Source organism: Lissotriton helveticus, chromosome 6 (assembly GCF_964261635.1).
Source record: "Lissotriton helveticus chromosome 6, aLisHel1.1, whole genome shotgun sequence".
NCBI lineage: Eukaryota > Metazoa > Chordata > Amphibia > Caudata > Salamandridae > Lissotriton > Lissotriton helveticus.
Window position 1 is genome coordinate 149242242 of NC_136067.1, and position 22122 is coordinate 149264363.

The 22122-nt window shown below is 42.0% G+C and overlaps 1 protein-coding gene across 3 annotated transcripts in view; it reads left to right on the forward strand.

The window, feature by feature from the left end:
• Positions 1 to 22122, forward strand: part of SPDYA (speedy/RINGO cell cycle regulator family member A) — a 656819-nt gene that overhangs the window by 489825 nt on the left and 144872 nt on the right. For all 3 annotated transcript variants that reach the window (XM_078647510.1, XM_078647512.1, XM_078647511.1), the window contains one exon: positions 20250 to 20544. In XM_078647510.1, the coding sequence (XP_078503636.1) occupies positions 20250 to 20544 (295 nt within the window). The remainder of the gene's footprint in view (positions 1 to 20249; positions 20545 to 22122) is intronic.

The window sequence follows — 22122 nt, forward strand, 5'->3', positions numbered from 1 at the left end:
CAACTGAACCCACAGCTTGCACTGGCAGGCGTGAGACATATTTAGAGGGCTACTTACGTGAGTGGCATAATGAGTGCTGCAGGCTTACTCGAAGAATTTAATTTACAGGCCCTGAGTACATGTAGTACCACTTTACTAAGGACACCCAAGTAAATGAAATGTGACAATTCGGTGTAAGCCAATTGAACCATGTTTGAAGGAGAGAGCACAAGCACTTTAGCACTGGTTTGCAGTGGTAAAGTGAGCACAGTCGTAAGACCATCAAAAACGAATTCATTAAAAACAGGAGGAGTAAGGCAGAAAGGTAAGGTGAAAGTCACAGAACTAACTTTAAACAAAATCCTAAACTTACTACCATATTCGTATTCACAGAAGGCACTTACTCATTTTGGTATTCACAGAAGTTAGGAGTCCTAACTTTAGGACTCCTAAATGCCATCTGTGAATACCGAAAGTCCTAAAGTTAGGATTTTTCTCAGTTTAGGAGTAGTAAAGTTAGGACTGCTAACTTTAGGACTCCTAAATGCCTTCTGTGAATACCGAAAGTCTTAAAATTAGGATTTTTCTCAATTTAGTAGTAGTAAAGTTAGAACTCCTAACTTTAGGACTCCTAAATGCCTTCTGTGAATACCGAAAGTCCTAAAGTTAGGATTTTTCTCAGTTTAGGAGTAGTAAAGTTAGAACTCCTAACTTTAGGACTCCTAAATGCCTTCTGTGAATACCGAAAGTCCTAAAGTTAGGATTTTTCTCAGTTTAGTAGTAGTAAAGTTGAGAAAAATCCTAATTTTAAGACTTTCGGTATTCACAGCAGGCATTTAGGAGTTCTAAAGTAAGGAGTCCTAAATTTACTACTACTAAACTGAGAAAACCCCTAATTTTAAGACTTTCGGTATTCACAGAAGGCATTTAAGAGTCCTAAAGTTAGGACTCCTAACTTCTGTGAATACCGAAATGAGTAAGTGCCTTCTGTGAATACCAAAATGAGTAAGTGCCTTATGTGAATACCAAAATGGTAGTAAGTTTAGGATTTTGTCTTAAGTTAGTTCTGTGAATCGGGCCCGTGCTGTTTATTTCCGCATCCATTGTGATATTTCCAGCATTTCTACTTCAGGATGGTGTGAACTGGGAAAAATGTCAGTATCCGATCCTGTGACCCACAGAGATTGTTGAAATTCTACACACATTTTGGATGAACCTAGATGACATTGTGGCGCCAGGTCTTTGTGCCAGTGACTGAGAACTTGAGGTGACTGAGAGACTATTTAAGGATGTCATTCATATGCAACATTTCCTACAGTGGATTCAAATGTGAATGCTGACAAACACAGGGTCTACTTTTGCTACAACAGGTACCCTCAAATGTAGTTGCATCAATCCAGAACTGTTAGAACTCTCCTAAATACTGCCTTTCTTGAGCCACAGAGTGAGCTACGTTTTCAGCAAAATGTTCCCTATTTCAACTCTAATCTGTCTTGATTACTACACATAAGTATGTTTATAAATATGTCAATTCTGGTTTTGATCTATGGAACTGCGTAATACCACTCAGAAGTATTGGAGGGTGTGGGAGTTAGCAGGGAAATGGCTCTGATGACTTCAGTTTTTCTTTTGGTAAAAGATTTCTTGTTACTGAATAAGACAATTTTCCAGACTGATGTTATGGCTTTATTTTAAAAGAAGAACTTTCTATACCAAAAGGTAACTATGAGCGTTTTCCAGATGGGAAATGCGGCAGAGTGATCTGCACATCAAATGGTAACGACACAAAACAATGGTACATTCAAAAATGCATCTTATGCTTCTAAGGACATTTGCAGATGGAACACACCTGGGAGTCAGTGTTATTAATGCTTTGCTAAAGGCATTTTTGGTCCAGTAGGGAAAAAATAGTGTCACCACGTTCAGTATTAGTAAATTATGTCGACAGAGGTTTCAGTAAATTCGACAATTGAACACATTGATTGTCCGTACACGGTTGCACTGCCTGGTACGTCTGGTGGTCGTATTCTGAAGGCAGTATACCTTTTGGTGCTTTGCATCTATGACTCAGACATACGAGTATATTAGAAGTATGTTTGTCATTGGGAGTATATCTATTTCGTGCTGTCTTTTTCTTTATATTCTTCTTCTGGTGCTACTACACCAGTTCTATTGAATATGGGTTTATATGTTTTTTTTATTTACCTTGAGCCGTAGCCATACATTTATTCTCTATACAGTTTCCATTGCTCTTGGTTCTTCCACTGTTCCCCATCCATCATTTATTAAATCTCTCTGCCCCCTGAAGAAGGTGGTTGTCCACATATTGGTTATGCTCTGCATTGGCACTTATTGAATGTGAACACATTTGGGTGTATTTACAAGCCAATATCGCCACCACACACACTTTCACTACGTTGTGGTGGTAATAGGGGCTTCGCCTTATTTACGAGGCAGCGTTAAGCCACTTAACATGGCTTTACGCTGCCTTCTAAATAAGGCACCCTTTCAAACTATACTTAGCATGAAAGGGGAGGGCAATGGGTGTTGCAGTGGGCGTGCCACAATACCCATTAATTTTGACCCTGCCCCTTATTTACAAGGGTGGCGTTAAGATGGGGTAGTGCCAAAAATAAGACCAGGGAAAATCTAGTCTTATCCGGGCACAACGAGGAGAAATGTTTAATTTCTCCTTGTTTTTGCTGTTTCCATGATTGCTGCGTTGTGCAGCACACATGGAAACACCAAAACACAATTGATTGTTTATGTGCATGAAGGTGCTCTTCCTGCACATAAACAGTCATAAAAGCAAATGATGTTTTGCAACTTCCATGTGTGTTGCATTAAGCAGCACACAAAACACCAATTAAAGATTTTTTATGTGCAGGAAGGGACACCTTTCTGCACATAAACAATCCTTCCTCTCAATGCAGGCACCCTTGCACTATGGTGCAAATGTGCATGCGTTGGCGCTAGGCAGCTAAATTTAGTGCCAGCGCAGGGAAAAACGCAGATGCAAACATATTGTTGTAAATATGATGCAGCCCTGCAAATTGTGATTCCTTAAATGCAATGTAAGTAGCACAAAAGAAAATGCACTTTAGCCTTATAGAATCGCTAATTAACACCAACGTGGTAATTAGCGATTTCCTTTAAAAAAGCACTTTTTTACTTTTTTTTAATGTGCCATGTGGCACACATTCATGCCCTTAGGCGTTTCAGAAGTGGTGGAGTGCGGCGTTTAGCCAAGGAGGCTAACGCCGCGCTCTGCCACTTCTATTGTACATATGCCCCCTTGTTCTTTGATAAAATTCAAAGGAAACAGAAAGAAAACTCCCAGTTTTGGGAGAGCAACAGTTTTATGTTCATAGAAAGTTTGCATACCTAAATATAACTCCATTGAGTATTTTGACTGTATATATAGAGTTAACATTTTATATTTGTATGCACTATAACAAAGAGGGTACTGTAGTGTCTGATTAATCTGTATAACAGCTTTTTCAAAGCCTTTATCACAAACTAATATATGCTGTGGTCTTCGGTTCCTTTCTTGATGTTTTAATCTGTATCTAACTGCTTGATTTGTTGTATGTACGAATGATGTATGATTGAGATATATTTACGTGAGTATTCAAATTCCAGTATGCCAGAGGAACAGTTGGAATTTCCCTGAGAGAACAAATCTGTTTCATTTATTACTGATTATCTTTTGTTGTGTTACTAAATCATATGTTCTAATTAAATGACTATGTGAAATACAATACTAGAAGGTACCGTACCAAAAAGAATAAGTATAAAAAGATTACAAATAACTGTCTTTGCGATATGTTTGCATGACAGACTGAGGTCTTACTTTTGGTGGCTCAAGATTGGAGTTTCATGCACTATGAATATTAATGTGTAGGAAGTACACCTATGTAAAACAACAGAGTAGGTAGTTTGTCTGTTGTTTTTAGTTCCAGATTCTTGGTGCAGAGATGGAAAGGACCTGCTGTTTTTACTTTTTTACACTTCTTAGTCTGCAGTCTGATGGTGGCCTGTCTGCAGGTGTGCCAAGATCCACCAGAGACCACAGGCGTGTCTGCAAGATAAGTAGGGTTGCTGGTCATGATAGCTTTGTAAATAATGCAGCTGGTTTTGAAGAAAGTGCCGGTAGGCAAGGGGAACCAATGGAGTTCCATCAGGATAAAGTTGAAGTGATCATATTTCTTCAGGAGCTGGATGAGAGATGTGGGTTTCGCCAAAGGGATGCCAGCGTGGAGTCTCGGAGACCATGAAGTACGGAATTACCACCATCCAGATGCAAGAATACAAGGCCTTGAACAGCAGTACTGTAGTCGCTATCAGAAAGAATGTAATGTTTTATATACTGGAATAATTTCTTTGTACCCCAAGTTAGGTGTATTTTACTGTTTAAAACTGGAAGATGTGTGATATGGGGAGATGAGTTTACTTTTAGTGATACTACTTTGCATTATGCATTACACTATTCTCCATGTTACCATTGTACTTTTGGAATGTTATACTTCAACTTTGCAACTATTTTAACAGAGCTGGTGTAACTAAATTATGTTTCAACAATTGATGGGTGTCCTCAGGCTGGAGCGATGCTGCTCTCCTTTAAGTGTTCTACTTTATTATTAAACGTATTTATTATTTTCTGAAAGCTGCGGCACTTCTTTATAATCATAAGAATGTCATAATATAGTCATGCTCATTGTGAGGTGTGGAATGCCTTCTAATCTCATACTGTTTTACGAATATTATGAAAACCAAACAATGAATACAGTGACGTAGCATAAGAAGACAAACAAAAGTCTGTAATCTACGGGCAGATTTACAATAAACTAACGCAGAGCTGTGCAGCAAGCCATGTTGCTGTGCCGCGCTGCGTTAGTTTGAAAGTACAGGGATGCGACATATTTACAACAATATGTTGCATCTCTGTGCTTCCCCCTGTGCCCACGCAGGAAGGATGCCAGCGTCACGGGGATTATTGTTTATGTGCAGGAAGGGTTCCCTTCCTCCATATAAACATTCAGAAATGGCATTTTCCAAATTCTATGTATGCTGTATTAGCACACATAGAACTTATAAAACTTCATTTATTTAAAGGATTGTTTATGTGCAGGAAGAAAACAAGTTACTTACCTGTAACTTCAGTTATCCAGTATTGGTATCTTTCATAGATTCCCATGCTTAGAATCATCCCCGCCGACGAGGTGGGAGTCTCGCGGTATAATAAAATATATACATAATAGTCATAAAAAACATTATATAAATGCTACTATGGACAGCAAAGTCACTACATTAGCCTATCTTAGTCCTTTTGTAAAAAGAACCACATTTAGAACACAGCCAATCAGGCTGCAGCACCCTCTTAGAACACTCCACAGAGACGCAAACTCTCAGATTTTCGTAGCACGAGTGACCGTAAGTATGTACTAGCAATAAGGTAAGCCTCTCCGGGGAGGCGGGTGGGGTGCATGTGAATCTATGAAAGATACCAATACTGGATAACTGAGGTTACAGGTAAGTAACTCGTTTTCTAATCCAGTATTGGGGTATCTTTCATAGATTCACATGCTTAGAAGCAGAATAATTAGCAGTACATAATCCTTAGTTGTATAGTGGATGGTGGGTATCATAAGAAAAACAATAGATACCTCGTAAAAAACAATACAGCAATGCAATACAACATTCTAACCCTAATAAGGGAAAGCATTACATATATATGCATCAATATAAATATATATATACATATATAGATATTTGAGAAACACAGTCTGAAAACCAGAAAGAAACAATACACCATATATATTACCTACTGGCGGTCGCCAGTAGGTAGTTATAGTTAGGATTGGCTACCATAGGAAATCCGCAACATTCTATTGGGAATAACTCTGGCGCCGGTTGAGGAATTTGTGTGTAATTTTCCAAAATTTTGGCCAGCTCCGCTGCGCTCCTTCCCTGAAAGTTTCGGGGGGATTCGTGAAGTGGGCTGAGAAAAAAGGGGGGTCCCAAAACGTGTTTTCCCCATGTTAATTTCCATAGGACGGTCTGACAAGTCTACAGCCCGAACCGCTGAACGGAATTACGCCAAACTTGGCAAAATTGTAGGGGCTGGTACGCAGATGTGCCTTTGCTATGTTTGGTGAAAATTGCTCTAGTGGTTTTTACGAAAATTAACTTCAAAAACACATATATATCTATAGGCGCTCTCCGAGCGCTCACAGGTGCGCGTACCGGGGAGCGCACCCGGCACGCTACGGGAGTGCGCGAGCGGAAAGCTGATTGGCTGTCGGGTGTCTGTCAACATTCTAAACAGCCCGGAGAGTCCGCCATCTTGTGTCTCGGTAGAATCGAGACACAAGAGGTGAAAAATAAATGGGGAAATAATTAAAAGGGGGCAGAGTAGACACCCCCTGACCCCCTAGGTTTTCTGAGGGGGGCCTAGAAGGACCTTGAAGGGCAAAAAAAAAATAATTTGGACATTTTCGTGTGGTAAGCGCTGGCTGCGCTCCCCGGTACGCTCTCCGGTACGCGCACCCTGAGCGCACCAGGGGGAAAAACAGTGTAAAAAAATAGAGTAAAAAAATAATGTAGAGTGTTTAGAGGAAAGGGATGCCTTGCTGGAGTGTGTCACAAAAATGATGCAACTCCAGAAATGCATCCTTTCACATGGGGCCAGTCCCATGTGAAAGGGCCTGCATCAGTCTTACTCCTGCTGTGAGTCAGGCGCAAGATTTAGACGCAACAGTGTCGTAAAAGTGACGCAGTGAAATCTCATAGATTTCACTGCGTCACTTCTACGACCCTTCCTTATGTCAATACTCCCCCTTTGCATACATTACAGCTGGCGCAGGTATAATGTGGCGCAGGGGTTTACAAAGTGACGCATCTACCTAGATGCGTCACTTTGTAAATATGACTCAACAAGGTGCATTTTTTACAGCACTGGTGCGTCACAAAAAGTGATGCACCGGTGGCGTAAAAGTGACGCATGGCCTCATAAATGAGGCCTTCAGTCTTCTACTCATGCGTCATATTTAATGTATGACGCATTATGTCGCAAGGAGTTACAGATACGTCAGTATTTCTGACGTATCTGTAAGCGCAAAAGTGATGCATTGCTGGAGTGTGTCACAAAAGTGACGCAACTCCAGCAATGCATCCTTTCACATGGGGCCAGCCCCATGTGAAAGGGCCTGTGTCAGTCTTACGCCTGCTGTGAGGCAGGCGCAAGATTTTGACGCAACGGTGTCCTAAAAGTGACGCAGTGAAATCTCATAGATTTCACTGCGTCACTTCTACGACCCTTTCTTGTGTCAATACGCCCCCTTTGCATACATTACACCTGGCGCAGGTATAATGTGGCGCAGGGGTTTAGAAAGTGATGCATCTACCTAGATGCGTCACTTTGTAAATATGACTCAACAAGGTGCATTTTTTACAGCACTGGTGCGTCACAAAAAGTGACGCACCGGTGGCGTAAAAGTGACGCATGGCCTCATAAATGAGGCCTTCAGTCTTCTACTCATACGTCATTTTTAATGTATGACGCATTATGTCGCAAGGAGTTACAGATACGTCAGTATTTCTGACGTATCTGTAAGCACAAAAGTGATGCATTGCTTGAGTGTGTTACAAAAGTGACACAACCCCAGCAATGCATCCTTTCACATGGGGCCAGGCCCATGTTAAAGGGCCTGCGTCAGTGTTACGCCTGCTGTGAGGCAGGTGCAAAAATGAGGCCTTCAGTTTTCTACTCTTATGTTTTCTTTCACTTTCTCTGTTTCTTCACTGCCTTACTTACCTGTTCTCACACTCACTTGTCTTTATCCAGTCTGTATCTCCACTCTTTCCAAAACATCACTGCTCTTTTCTTACCCTTCCACACCCCCGTTCCTTTACTACATTTTTTTCGCGTATCCACATTCCCCATGTTCACTCTCCTTCTCCTCACTCTCCTTCCCCACACTCACCTTCTTTCAGTCCCCCTACTTCACTTCCCTTCTCCTCTCGTCCCTTTTTTGCTTTCTCACTCATTTTCCTCCTCTCTCAATGCACTCCACTTCATTCACTCTTTTTCATTTTTTTAAGAATACAGCTCTTTGATGAGAATTGGAGGTAGTTCTGAAAAGAACTTTTTTTTTTCTTCTTTTTTCTTTTTTTTGGAACAAAAACAAAAACAGGGAATGGGAAACTGCTCAACAGGAGCAAAAAAACAAAACAAAATTAGGGCTGGGAACGGCAGCGATGGTTATCCAATGCTCGAACCATGAGCAGAACACTTTGTTCCGCATAGCAAAGTAGCTGATTGCAATATCTGCATTTAATAACGCCTTTATTAAAAGCAGGCTGAATGTTAGGAATCAGCTCTTGTGATTGCCCCCTCCCTGATGTATTTTGTCCTCCGGTTGAAGTAGAGGCCCCATCACTGGGAGCCTCTCGTGCCAGAGCCCTGACACTCTCCCGGGCAAAGTTCTGGGGGTGCCTCCTCTCGACATGTCGAATCATTGTGGAGTTTCCAAATTAATATTTCTTTGTGGGGTCACCCCGTGACAGGACAGTGTGACAAATCCTGCACTCCACCTTTGGAGCATTTACTTCTTTCTGATCAGTTGGAATGGAAAAAAACTTCCATATAAAGTGTTCTTTTATCTTCGGCTGAGGAACTTCTTCATCAAGAAATCCCTCTGTGTCATCTTCACTGCTGGATGCTCTGGCAGCCATGGTAATCCAAGATAGGAATCCAATAAAGATCCGAGAGCAAAAAGAGAGGTCTTGCATTCACAAAAGTGAAAGAAGAAGTGAAGGAAATGGGTGGGATTTCATTCTTGGTAAAAAAAAATGTTAGCAACCAATGAAAAGTGTTATTTTAAGGTCACATGACTTGACACGCTTACGCTGCGCGCACCGGAGCGCTTCCGGGGGCGCTTACGCGGCACGAACTTAGGCGCTTCTGGGGGCGCTTACGCGGCGCGCCTGAGTGACGTTTTGGTAGCTTTACAGAAATGGAAAATCATTTTAATTTCGTAAATCAAAAATACTGCTTTTATAAGTCTGGTACTAAATGTCTTCCATTATTATTTACTTTTCATGCATTTTATTTTTACGAACGCAGAAATAGCGCTCTCAGGAGAGCTTACCGGTGTGCGCACCCTGAGCGCACCAGGAAAAAATGATTTAAAAAAATATACATTGAACAACTATTTTTTTTTTTCAAAAAATATAATTAATAGTTATAAAAAAACTATGAAATTCACTGAAAAAACCATAGGTTTCACAATCGTTATAGTTAGGAATTAGCATTTAAAAAAACCTTTGAAATTCACTGAAAAAACCATAGGTTTCACACCAGTTATAGTTAGCTGAACATTTTACTCATACAAAACCATTGAAATTCCCACGTTATAGATAGTTGGACACACTATAACTCGCGCGCCCGCAATCCACTGCTGATGATGTCACATATTACATCATTCATGACATGGTCAGTGACATCACTGATGACATCACTGATGACATCTCAAATGACATCACTGATGACATCACTGATGACATCTCAAATGACATCACTGATGACATCATTCATGTGACAATACGATGCACCTCCTCACACTCTAATCTAACCTTTGATACATCCAGTGTTAAAAACAGACTACCATTCCAGAAACCATTGACACACCAATACCAGTTACTACATACGCACTCACTGATTCCTAAGTCTACACACATATCCACTCATTCACACATACAATCACTCATACATACAGTCAGTCATCAATACAACACTATTATATGCACTCATACACCTATACAGACACTCACACACTGCCACTCATTCATAGAGTTACTCACACACCTAGTCAGTCATGCAAAGAATCAATCACACTCCAATTTCCTCATCTATACAGTTATACACGCAAAACCTTACTTATTCAAACATAGATTAACACATACTTACTCTCTTTTACAATCACTGATAGAACTAAACATTGATCCATACAGTCACTTACGCAATCACAGGCTCTCATGTATAGTCATTTATATATGCCAACTCTCACATGCACTGTGTTTTATATATGTACTTACTTGGAGATGTAGCACAGATATCCATTCACTCACCAACACACCCATGCACACAGTCGACCGCCCATACAGCTCTTTGCACATGCACTCTTGAACCCATATACCAAGTGAATCAACTGCTCACACATCTATGCACAGAGTCACACACCTCCCAGCCACCCACAAACACACTCACCCTCACATACAAATACTTGGGTAACCAATCAATAACCCATATAGACACTCATATAGCTACTGATCAACACATGCAGCAGCTTACACAACAACAGACATACTGATGCACACATTCAAACAGATTAGTCACTAACCAATGCATTCAGTAAGACACATTTAATCACTCACTCATACAGTCAGTCACGCACCTACTAAATCCTTCATCCTGTCACTCATACATCCACTCATTCTTCAATATATAAAACATATTCTTACTTTTCAGAAACACACATTCACTGGATAATGTCATCAGTGATGTCATCAGTGATGTCATTTGAGATGTCATCAGTGATGTCACTGACCATGTCATGAATGATGTAATATGTGACATCATCAGCAGTGGATTGCGGGCGCGCGAGTTATAGTGAGTCCAACTAACTATAACGTGGGAATTTCAATGGTTTTGTATGAGTAAAATGTTCAGCTAACTATAACTGGTGTGAAACCTATGGTTTTTTCAGTGAATATATATATATATATATATATATATATATATATATATATATATATAAATAATCGCTCCAAAGTCCGCCCTGGCGTGCGCCGCACTCTTCTGACGGGTGCAAAAATAGTGGGGGTGGGTCCACCCGTCAGAAGAGTGCGGCGCACGCCAGGGCGGACTTTGGAGCAATGATTAAATGGCGTCTTGCACCGCCACTGGGTGTCTGAAACAACATCGACGCGATTGAGCGCCAGCCACACAGACTGGAAAAGTATCGGATATATGCCGACACCTGCGCTGACTGTGATGGAACCTGGTGGCTGACGAGGGGTGTCTTTCACACCAACCATCCACACGACGTGGTGGCAGTGCCCAAGCTAGTGGCAATCGGGAACAGTGACAGCCGAGGGGTCCAAGGCATTGGATATGGATCCACCTATCCCTCTCTCCCTAACAACTGCCGCGCCCAATGAGCATCCAGCTGTGATATTTAAGGCACTGATCCGCACACGCTGTGTGTAGTACACGCGAGCTGGAAGAAGGCAGAACGCCGAAACGCGTCCTCGAAACTTGTGTACTTTTAATAAATTGATTGAACTCACCCCACGAGTGCAGAGTGTTTTTGGACACCGGAGCTTGTATTTTAAAGTGGACCCACCCCACTATTTTTGCACCCGTCAGAAGAGTGCGGCGCATGCCAGGGCGGACTTTGGAGCGATGATTAAATGGCGTCTTGCACCGCCACTAGGTGTCTGAAACAATAGCGACGCGATTGAGCGCCAGCCATACAGACTGGAGAAGTATCGGATATATGCCGACACCTGCGCTGACTGTGATGGAACCTGGTGGCTGACGAGGGGTGTCTTTCACACCAACCATTCACACGACGTGGTGGCAGTGCCCAAGCTAGCGGCAATCGGGAACAGTGACAGCCGAGGGGTCCAAGGCATTGGATATGGATCCACCTATCCCGCTCTCCCTAACAACTGCCGCGCCCAATGAGCATCCAGCTGTGATATTTAAGGCACTGATCCTCACACGCTGTGCGTAGTACACGCGAGCTGGAAGAAGGCAGAACGCCGAAACGCGTCCTCGAAACTTGTGTACTTTTAATAAATGGATTGAACTCACCCCACGAGTGCGGAGTGTTTTTGGACACCGGAGCTTGTGTGTGTGTATATATATATATATATATATATATATATATATATATATATATATATATATATATATATATATATATATATATATATATATATGGGTCAATTTCTGCTGAAAACGGTTCTGACCACAGAAAAGTCACGGACCACCACGCAGCTCATCGAGTGTTTACAGAGGAAGTTTATTATCCATCTCAGGTCAGGATAGGCACGACGCGTTTCGGGCAGGAACTGCCCTTGATCACATAGCGGACATGCAGTAGTGGACACTTTAAATAATGCACACACTCTTTTTTTCATTTGTGATTTCACCACATGACCTAGTGATGGACAGTGAAAACATACTATGAATGTTAAGTGCTGAAAGTTAACAGGGTATCTAGCACGCCAGCTTAGTAACAAACATAATAAACATATTTTTGTTTATATTTTGCGACAACATCTATACATTATTTCCGCTTAAATGCGTGAAGTTGTGTGATAATGGATTAGCTGTCTCAGAACGAATCATTTTTAAATAGCATGTTATATGCACTAAATAAATAACATATAAATAAGCTAAAATTCTGTAAATACAACCTCATGTAAAAAGTCATAAAATGAATCTTATATTACATGTGCAAAATTCATGCCAGGTTAAATGTACAAATACCGTTCTTAATTAATACCATGAATGGTTTTCTTGCAAGAATGCGTATTCCATAATGCTGAATAAAGCTGCCTCACTAATGATCCATGTTAGATCCTGCATATGATGTTATGTGTGTTAATGCTGTCTCAAGTCGGCCAAAGTGCTAGTGCTTTGATCATTCCAATGGATTAAGGATCCATTCCGTTCCCGGAAATGGCCAACTATTTAGTTTATTATCCATGTTTCGCAAATACCCATTAGTGTGTGAAATACTGAGTGAAGATAGTGCAAATTTATTTAATGTTCATTAAAAAAAGTTATTAAAAGAGTATGAAAAAGTTAGAAAAACACACACAATGCAAAGAAGGTAAAAAATTCTATGTATGATACAACCTATTTACAACTAAATGACAGTTCTTGCTATTATAGCCAATATTCCATACTAGTGTATTCGGACAGATCATGTGCGCAGTGATGAGATAAGTACAATGTTATAGAAAGGTATGCATATCCTCCCTATCATTGAGACCGTTAGGATGTTTACTATTAAGATTGAGGATATATCTGGTCTCCAGTTGTCTTAGTACTTTATCTCTATCTCCGCCTCTTTTTTGTACCGGGGCCATGTCAATCACAAAATAGGAAAGACAATTGACATCTTTATTGTGACTGAGCTTAAAGTGTCTGGCTACCGGATATGCCGGGTCACAATTGATGATGGCACGAATGTGTTGTAAGATTCGCATATAGACGGGATTCTTGGTACTGCCTACGTATCTCAGACCACAAGTACAGGTGAGAACGTATACTGCATATTCTGTACGGCAGTCAAATTTGCCCCTGATGAATTGTTCTTTAATTTTAAAGGGGGTCCTGTATTTTGTGGTGTTGGCTCCAAAATTACATGCCCGACATGTCGCGCATTTCCGAAAACCACATGTGGTCGGTAACCAATTTTTAGTGTTTTTTTCCCTGACTGTGGGTGTCTTCTGAGATAATAGAGTAGCCATATTTTTGGCTCTTCTAAATGTCACACTAGGATGGTCTGGTAAAGTGTTTTTCATAATTGGGTCTGTTAATACTATGGGCCAATTTTTATTCAAAATGCTCCTTATCTTACGTTCCTGTCTGCTGTATGTGGTGATTAACCTAGGTGATTCATTCATTTCAATTGTATCAGTGTCATGTTCCATGGTGTTAGGTAGCAAGGCAGATCTAGGTCTCTCATTGGTTTTAAGTATGGCTTTCTTGAGAGTGTCTTCGGTGTACCCTCTCTGTCTCATACGCTCTAGACTCAATTCTCTACATGCGTCAAAATGTTCTGGAGTGCTACAAATGCGTTTAAGTCGTAACAGCTCCCCATAGGGGATACTGGCTATTAAGTGTCGCGGATGCGCACTTGACGCATGTAATATAGCATTGCCCGCAGTGGGTTTTCTGAATGCTGTTGTAGTCAGTTTATCATCAATTACTTGTATTTGGACATCAAGGAATTCTATCCGAGTGGTGCTCATGTGCGATGTAAAGTGTAAGTTAAACTCATTGATGTTTAATAAGTCAACAAAATCTTGGGCACTTTGCATGTCACCCTTCCATACAATAAAAACATCATCTATATATATATATATGTATACCGACATGTAATGATATAATCACCTTCTTACAGAGGCTTACCTTATTTTATTTGAAAAGATTTCGCAACACTGCTTGACCCACTGCTGACTCAGCTTCTGTCGCCACATCGAGACCATAATGCCGTGTAAAGTGTGCAAATTTTTCCAAGTTGCAGCACGGAAAATCTTCTCCAAAGGTGCTCCGGCAAAAAGAGCAGTAGATGAAGACACTGCCCATGTGGAGTGAGCCTTGGGTTTCATAGATAAAGGATGTCCAGCTTTAGAATGGCAGAATTGGATAGTAGATGCAATCCACCTTCCAATAGTGCATTTCATCACAGCTGTTTCTGGCTTTTGAACACCATAGGAAATAAATAATTGATCCAACTTTCTGATGGACACAGTACGTGAAATATAGAATCTCAGACACCTTTTAACATCCAAGGTATGCAAAGACTTCTCAGCAGAGAAAGACGGATTGGGGAAGAAAGAACGCAGTATAACAGGCTCATTAAGATGGAATGTAGAGGGAACCTTCGGAATAAACTTTGGATTTGTTCTGAGGAGGACATAATCATTGGTGAATTTCAAATAAGGTTGTTTGATAGTGAAAGCCTGGATTTCACTGACTCTCCGAGCAGAGGTGAGCGCAACTAAAAGTGCCATTTTCCAGGAGAGGTACCTAAGGTCAATCTTGTGAACAGGCTCAAAGGGATGCTTCATGAGCTGTTGTAACACCAGATTTAGGGCAGATGTAGGAAGCCAAATAGCGATCGCAAACGCCGAGATTCGTAGAATTTCAGCCTTTGCGATCGCAATTTTGCTTTGAGCAATGTAGGTAAGATTAAACCTACTCGCAAAATAAGGAATTTCAAAAATTGCGATTCCCTATTTTGCGATTCCATTTAAGGAATCACAAATTGTTATTCCTGAAATGCAATGCAAGTAGCACAAAAGAAAATGCACTTAGCCTTATAGAATCGCTAATTACCACCAACGTGGTAATTAGCGATTTCCTTTAAAAAAGCACTTTTTTGCTTTTTTTTTAAAGTGCCATGTGGCACACATTCATGCCCTTAGGGCATGTATGTGCGCCACATGTGCACACATGCACATTTCAGGGTTGCAACAGGTGTCGTTTTGGAACCCTTGCACCCTTGAAATTGTGCCCACAATTTGTGAGTGCCTCTCGGTTACTCGCAAAATGCGGGCGCAAATCCTATTGATTCCTATGGGCCAAAAGGCCCATAGGAATCAATGGGGTGGTATTCCTTGATTGCGAATCTCAAATGCGATTCGCAATTAAAGAATATTAAGGAATCGCAAATATTTTTGCGATTCCTACCTTCATTCAATTTAGCAAGTCCTTAATAGCGATTCGGTAAACATCGCTATTAAGGACTCACTAAATTGAATTTACCTACATCTGGCCCTAAGCCTCCATTCTGGAGGAGGAGCTCTGACGGGTGGAAAAGTTCTGAAAAGCCCCTATAGAAATTGTTTGATCAAGCGATTAGAGCAAAGGGATGCAGCTCCTGCAGAACGTCTGTAGGTCGAGATGGCCGCTAAATGTAACTTAACCGACGTAAACATAAGACCAAACTTACCTAACGATAGAAGATAAGGCAGAACCTTTTCTGGAGAACATCTTAAAGGATGTATATCTTTGTCACTGCACCCAGACCAGAATCGTTTCCATTTCAAAGCGTAAGTCTTTAAAGTAGAAGGAGCTCTTGCTCTAGCAAGAATATCTCTACAATCCTGAGGTGAATCTATCTCCTTGAATTCTGTGAATCCAGAAACAATGCATGAAGATGCAATTGGCTTGGTAGTTTGGTCTGCCCTGTTCCCATGATGCACTGGGCCAGGGACAGACTAATTTGCATATAGCCAGGTTCTGAACTGGGATGGTGCAGTGAGCTAAAAAACGGTGATGGATCAAGCCCTGATCTGTTGACTGGGTAGGAGTGTTCTGATTAACTCAGATACTCTGTCCATCACCACCCCCTTTTTGTAATTATTTTGGCCACCATGAGTGTGGAAGGGTATGCTCAGACATGAGTCCCTTGCTCATTGCACCATCAGGATTCAAGCAAGCCGGGCCGAAGACGGCTGTAATGCCAGAAACCGGTCCCCGGAAGCTTGTTTCCTTTCCAGTGAAGAATTGGCTTGGTAGTTTGGTCTGCCCTGTTCCCATGATGCACTGGGCCAGGGACAGACTAATTTGCATATAGCCAGGTTCTGAACTGGGATGGTGCAGTGAGCTAAAAAACGGTGATGGATCAAGCCCTGATCTGTTGACTGGGTAGGAGTGTTCTGATTAACTCAGGTACTCTGTCCATCACCACCCCCTTTTTGTAATTGAAATGTGAGAAACGTCCTGATAATAGTTTGTTGACGATTGGAACGACAACAATTTTTATGTCAAAACTGGTGTAATCTGTAAAGATGCAGGTCTATTACACTTCAGCGTCGACGAGATGTACATAGAGGGTGAGTCAGTACCAGCTTAGATAGCCATAACAGAAGCTACCGTCGACGTGGTCATCATCGACGTAGTTGACGGAAAAACCATCAATCGACGATGTTGTAGTCATCGAAGCCGCTGCTGTCATCGACGGGTGTTGAGTCATCATCGACGGTGGAAGCGTCGACGGCAAGTGACCCGTCGACGATGAGGTAGGCATTGACGAGAAATGAGTAGTCGTCGTCGTTTGTATCGTCGACGGCGACAAAGCAGGCAATGATATCAATTGTCGACGATGCCGTCGTCGACGAAGCAATCGCCGACGACGGGATGTTCTCGTCGACGTAGAGGAAGCACTCACCGTCTGAGGAGATTTCGTCGTCAATGGTGCAGGATTCTGATAGACTCAGAATTAGTTTTGTGCTGTTTTGAGGCAGTTTTCACAGAAATCTATCCTTTTTCACCAGATTTCTCCTGTGAAGAGAATGAAAGCTTCTCTTTTATAGAAGAAGAGTGACCAGTCTCAGAATGAGGCTTCTTCAAGGTCTTACTCTGTTGCTCAGGGCGATCATCAGATCTATCTCTCTTCTTGCTTAGAGGGGTGGACACCTGAGGACAAACACTGCCATCATCTCCTGAAACGACATCAGATGTAGCCTTCAACTTCTCCAGCCAAACCAGCAATCTTCCTTCTCTGTCTTTCAAAGTCTTGGCAGGGAAGGTTCTACAAATCCTGCAGTCTTTCACCTTGTGTGCTGGATAAAGACAGTAAATACATTCCTTGTGGGGATCTTCAAAATGTAGTCTCTTCGTCCCACATGAAGAACAAGGCAAAAATAAGCTTTTCTTAGAAGAATCAGACATAGCTATAGAAAACTGAGCAGAGCTCAGGGAGACTCCCTATAACACGACGTGCGGTAGAAGAATCTGAGGGTTTGCCTCTCTGTGGAGTGTTCTAAGAGGGTGCTGCAGCCTGATTGGCTGTGTTCCAAATGTGGTTCTTTTTACAAAATGACTAAGATAGGCTAATGTAGTGACTTTGCTGTCCATAGTAGCCTATTGTATAGTGTTTTTATGACTATTATGTATATATTTTATTATAACGCAAGACTCCCACTTCGTCGGCGGGGATTATTCTAAGCATGTGAATCTATGAAAGATACCCCAATACTGGATAAGGGACACCTTCCTGTACATAAACAAAATCATTAGAGGTTATTTCCTCGTTCTATGTGTGCTGCAGAATGCAGCACGCATAGAGGAAAACAACAAGGAGAAATGAATACATTTCCCCTCATTGCGCCTCCCTATGCCTCCCCTGGGGAGGCGTAGCATTGAGACGCATTTCCAGATTTAATATTTCTTGTAAATCTGGAAATGTGTCTGGTTCCATGGGTGTTGCGTGGGAACACCCACAGCAAAACCCATGGAACGCCCTTTTCACGCAAAGTGTCGCGTGTAAAGGGGCCGTATTTACAAGGACAGGAAAAGCCACACAGGGTAGCTTTTCCTGTCCTGGTAAATATGGGGCAGAAAAATAAGCTGCCAGTGTGTCACAAAAAGTGGGGTTGTAAATATGCCCCTACGTTTTTTGAGTTATATCGTTCCCACAGGGTGCACCTATAAGCTGCTCTAAAACCCACACAAAAATATAGGGATAATGACTTTATAGCGCACACCACAACCGAACAGCCCGTAATATGCTTAAATAGTAGACATTGCACAACTTAATGGTGCTCACATTATCAGCAATCTGAAGGAACCCAACAGCTACATACAGACCTTTACAATTCTACTTAATAAATATTTATCCGACCGTGTGACACTATGAAGGTGGGGCAACTCTTTGCAGCATCAGTTCTTGCATGGATGAAAGAAGGGCGATGTGCCAGGCTCATGTGACACAAATTCCGATCCAGCCACCACCTTCGCCTCTGATCAGGAATGTTTAATTTGCTAGGTATCAAGAGAGTAATGTGGTTTGCATCAGGAGGTCTCTTCAACTGCTATCAATTTAAAAAGTATACACCTCACAGCACAGCTTAATACTGCAGTCTCAAAAGCAGTAAATGGATCATTGCAGCCACAGCAACTGATCTGAATAGCCCAACTAATTCTTCTTTATCACACTCCTCTGTCTTATTGAAAAAGACCTAATGTTGAAGGTTTAATTCATTTTAAATGGTAAAGTAATCAGTGCAAAATAAAGGTTGTATTTAAATGTGTGATTGTTGTATACCTGGATATGTTAATTCTTCACTACGTGCCTAACCCCTAAAAGGGCATTATTTGCACCATCAGTCGGACAAATTACGTGCCTTTAGTAATGCTTTTTCTGGAGGATACTCTATCTAACTGCATATTCCTAGCCTTTTCAACTCCCCCAGGTGCCAGATTGTGTCCAGTACTCTTCACAGCATTTGCTTCTAATGGGTGGCAACCTCAGCAGACTCCTCATTTACTTCACACTGCCTCTAGAAGCAATGGCATGGAGCCCAATATAGGCGACCCCCTTTTTGCTGAAGTCGGTTACTTTCTTTATGCACCCTTTAACGTGGTTCGATTGTGACAAATTGCAAGTGACAGCATGCAAAATCTAACTTAGTATCTTTCTGGAGTTCATAATGAAGGACAGAGAGGAGTGAGGGCAGTAATGAATTTGTATTTCTTCGGTGGCACCTTTTTACCGCTGATTCCTCACAGTTTTCATGAATACCAAAGCAGCACCTACCAAAAGATGGAGGGTCTAAGGAGTGGATTACACTGGCCTTGGCCCTTCCTGTGGATTTAATTGAACAGATATTATTGCCTGGTGAAGATGTATACAGACACCCATGTAGCAACCTGGCAGATGTCCAAAGCCTTGGCTCTGGTGGAATGAGCCTGAAGGCCATCTGAAGCCTCCTTTTTTACCAGGACATAGCATGTTTTTATACACAGGACGATTCATCTGGAAAATGTTTGCTACTGGATCACCATTCACCATTTTAGCACCGACAAAGACAATAAAAAGCTGATCATCCACCTAGTGCTCTGTCATGCGATCCATGTAGATCTTTTTGGATCTAGCTGCTGAAGCCTGTCTTCCTTAGAAGGGTGAGGTGGAGCAAAAAAGGCAGGGAAAGTGATGGATTTTTTCACGTGCAAGAGAGTGTCAGCAAAAATGAAGCACCAATTTGTCCAGGGAGAAGATTGCATGTACAATGCCTGTAGCTTAGTGTCGTGTCCCACACCATCAAGACCCCTGGCACCCGGGGGAATTCAACAGGTAAGGAATCTGCACTTAGACATATCCATCACAAATTAGATGTATGGGAGCATTAGATTTGATGAAGTTAGCCTTTGTTTTCACAGAGAAGCAATATTTAAGGCACTGGTTTGGGTACAGTACCTGTGTCTAGATGTGATGGGAGCAGGCTAGCATGAGAGGTGCACAAGAATGGAAATATTTTCAGTATTCCCATTAGATTTGTATCTAAGCAATGTTTTGCTTTAGCTTCATGTAGTCTGAGTTAAAAACTCCGCATGAATATTTGAAAAGTTTCAGTAATCTGAGTGAATAAGATAGTAAATTATATTTTCATGCTGGTGACTTTTTTGCTAAAACATTTTTATAGACAATTCTAAAAACGTTTCTCTCTTAATTTAGGTAATGGCCATTGCACCGATGCATTACATCTGGCAGCGAGAGCGTTCTGTACACCACAGTGGAGCAGTTCGAAATTACGGCAAGGAAGACGCCCCATTCCCTAAAGGACCAAGTGCAACGCCTATAAACTGTTCAATCTGTGGTAAGAAAGGGAGATTCGTAGGGCTAGGACTGTCTCCCTCCTCTTCGTCCTCATCCAGTGCTTCCATCAATGAGAAGGAGGAGCAGGAATCCCTGGAATCCGATGGATCCAACTCCTGTGACAAAATGCTGATTGATCCTCCTCAGTTGCCAGGTAGGAGTAGCTTACATTGTAATTCAAGGTGCATATTAAGGATGATTCACAGCTTTACTTCCTAATGGTATTTGAGAACTTGCTGCACGGTTGGGTCGAAAGCCTGGAAGTGAAAGACTGAGGTAGAACTACGTGTGTGCCTTCTTTTGTCCCAAACACAAATAGTTACCCTTCTGCCTGCCACATTTCATGAGTCAACGGAAGAGTTTGAGCAGAGGGGTTTTCCATCACATGTGTTAAAGTCAATCGCTCTTTCATTTCTGACAAGACTGCTACAAGTTTAACGGATGGTTAGACGATACAAATATAGGAAATAACAAGCATTGGCAATAGGTCTCGCCTAAAATACATCATTTGGCTTTGTCAATGTTTTTTAACCGTGTTGCACAGCAGTGCTGCAGCTGCCCATCAGGGATGAAAATAAAACAAGCATTTACAATGCAATGGTCTCGGCATTATTACAGGTAGAGCTATTGGCATTGCTCATGATTTTTTTTTTTTTAAATAAATGGCATTGTCATTTACATTGCCAATAGAGGACCTTGTGATCTGGATTGTAAACCCACAGGGGCCTCATGGGAAGCTGACAGCACCCACTCACCGACCTGTCCGAGCTGTGTAACTAAGACCAGACACTGGGATCCAGTGCCAAGCCCCGGGCTGCCGGTTTCATGGCTTCCACTCTTCCGTAGCGTCGGACCCCACGCCCGGAATGGGTCGCCCTTCTCTGGGCTTCGCGGTCTGAATAGGCCGCAGCCCCCCGTCCGAGCTCCAGATGACCCTGGGTGCTAGCTGTGTGGCTGCAGCCTGTGCGCCTGCTGCGGGCAGAAGATGATCCCCTACTTTTCCGAGAATGCCGTCATCTCCCAGAATGCCATCAACCAACTGTGAGTACCCTAATATCGAGCTATTGCCCCCAACTGGGTACACTTCATCAGACTCCGGATATAATGGGTTGCTAACACTAAATATGTGCCACCAATAGTTCCAGCACCATCAGACTGTCCCCACCAGCTCTTTCTCCTGATCTTGCTGATCCTGACTGCCACTGCCCACCACAAGTCCCTACGGGAGTCCTAGAGCCCGTATGCATATATATATATCACTTTGGGTGCTTCTTTGTGCCCACTTCGAGTAGGGTGCCCCTCTCATCCCTACTTCACCACCACTATCGTGAAATGCCAGAGGTCGCATGGTTTCGTTTTATACTTTCTTCTTTTGGTTTGCTGTTAATGCCGGAATTCATTGTGTCTGGAGTTCACTTTGTTTCCTCCTTGTGTGAGGCATCCCAGTTTATGACGACATTGTTGGTGTCTGCGCCGTGTTGTTTGTAATCTGTCCTTTTAATTGCAGCGATGTCCGATAGGCAGCAGCATTACTTAGATACGCTTTTTATAGGGGGCTGATTTCCTGTGCGCAAGCTTGGTTTTTTGCGAGAAAGTTTTGTTTTCTTCACGCATCCATGCACTTCTCGTATGTTAATATAGCTTTCATAAGCTTATGCTTTCCACAACCTTTAAGTGCAATATAAATAGAAGCTATCTTTATTGTTGTGGGAGCGCATATGTTTGGTGGACT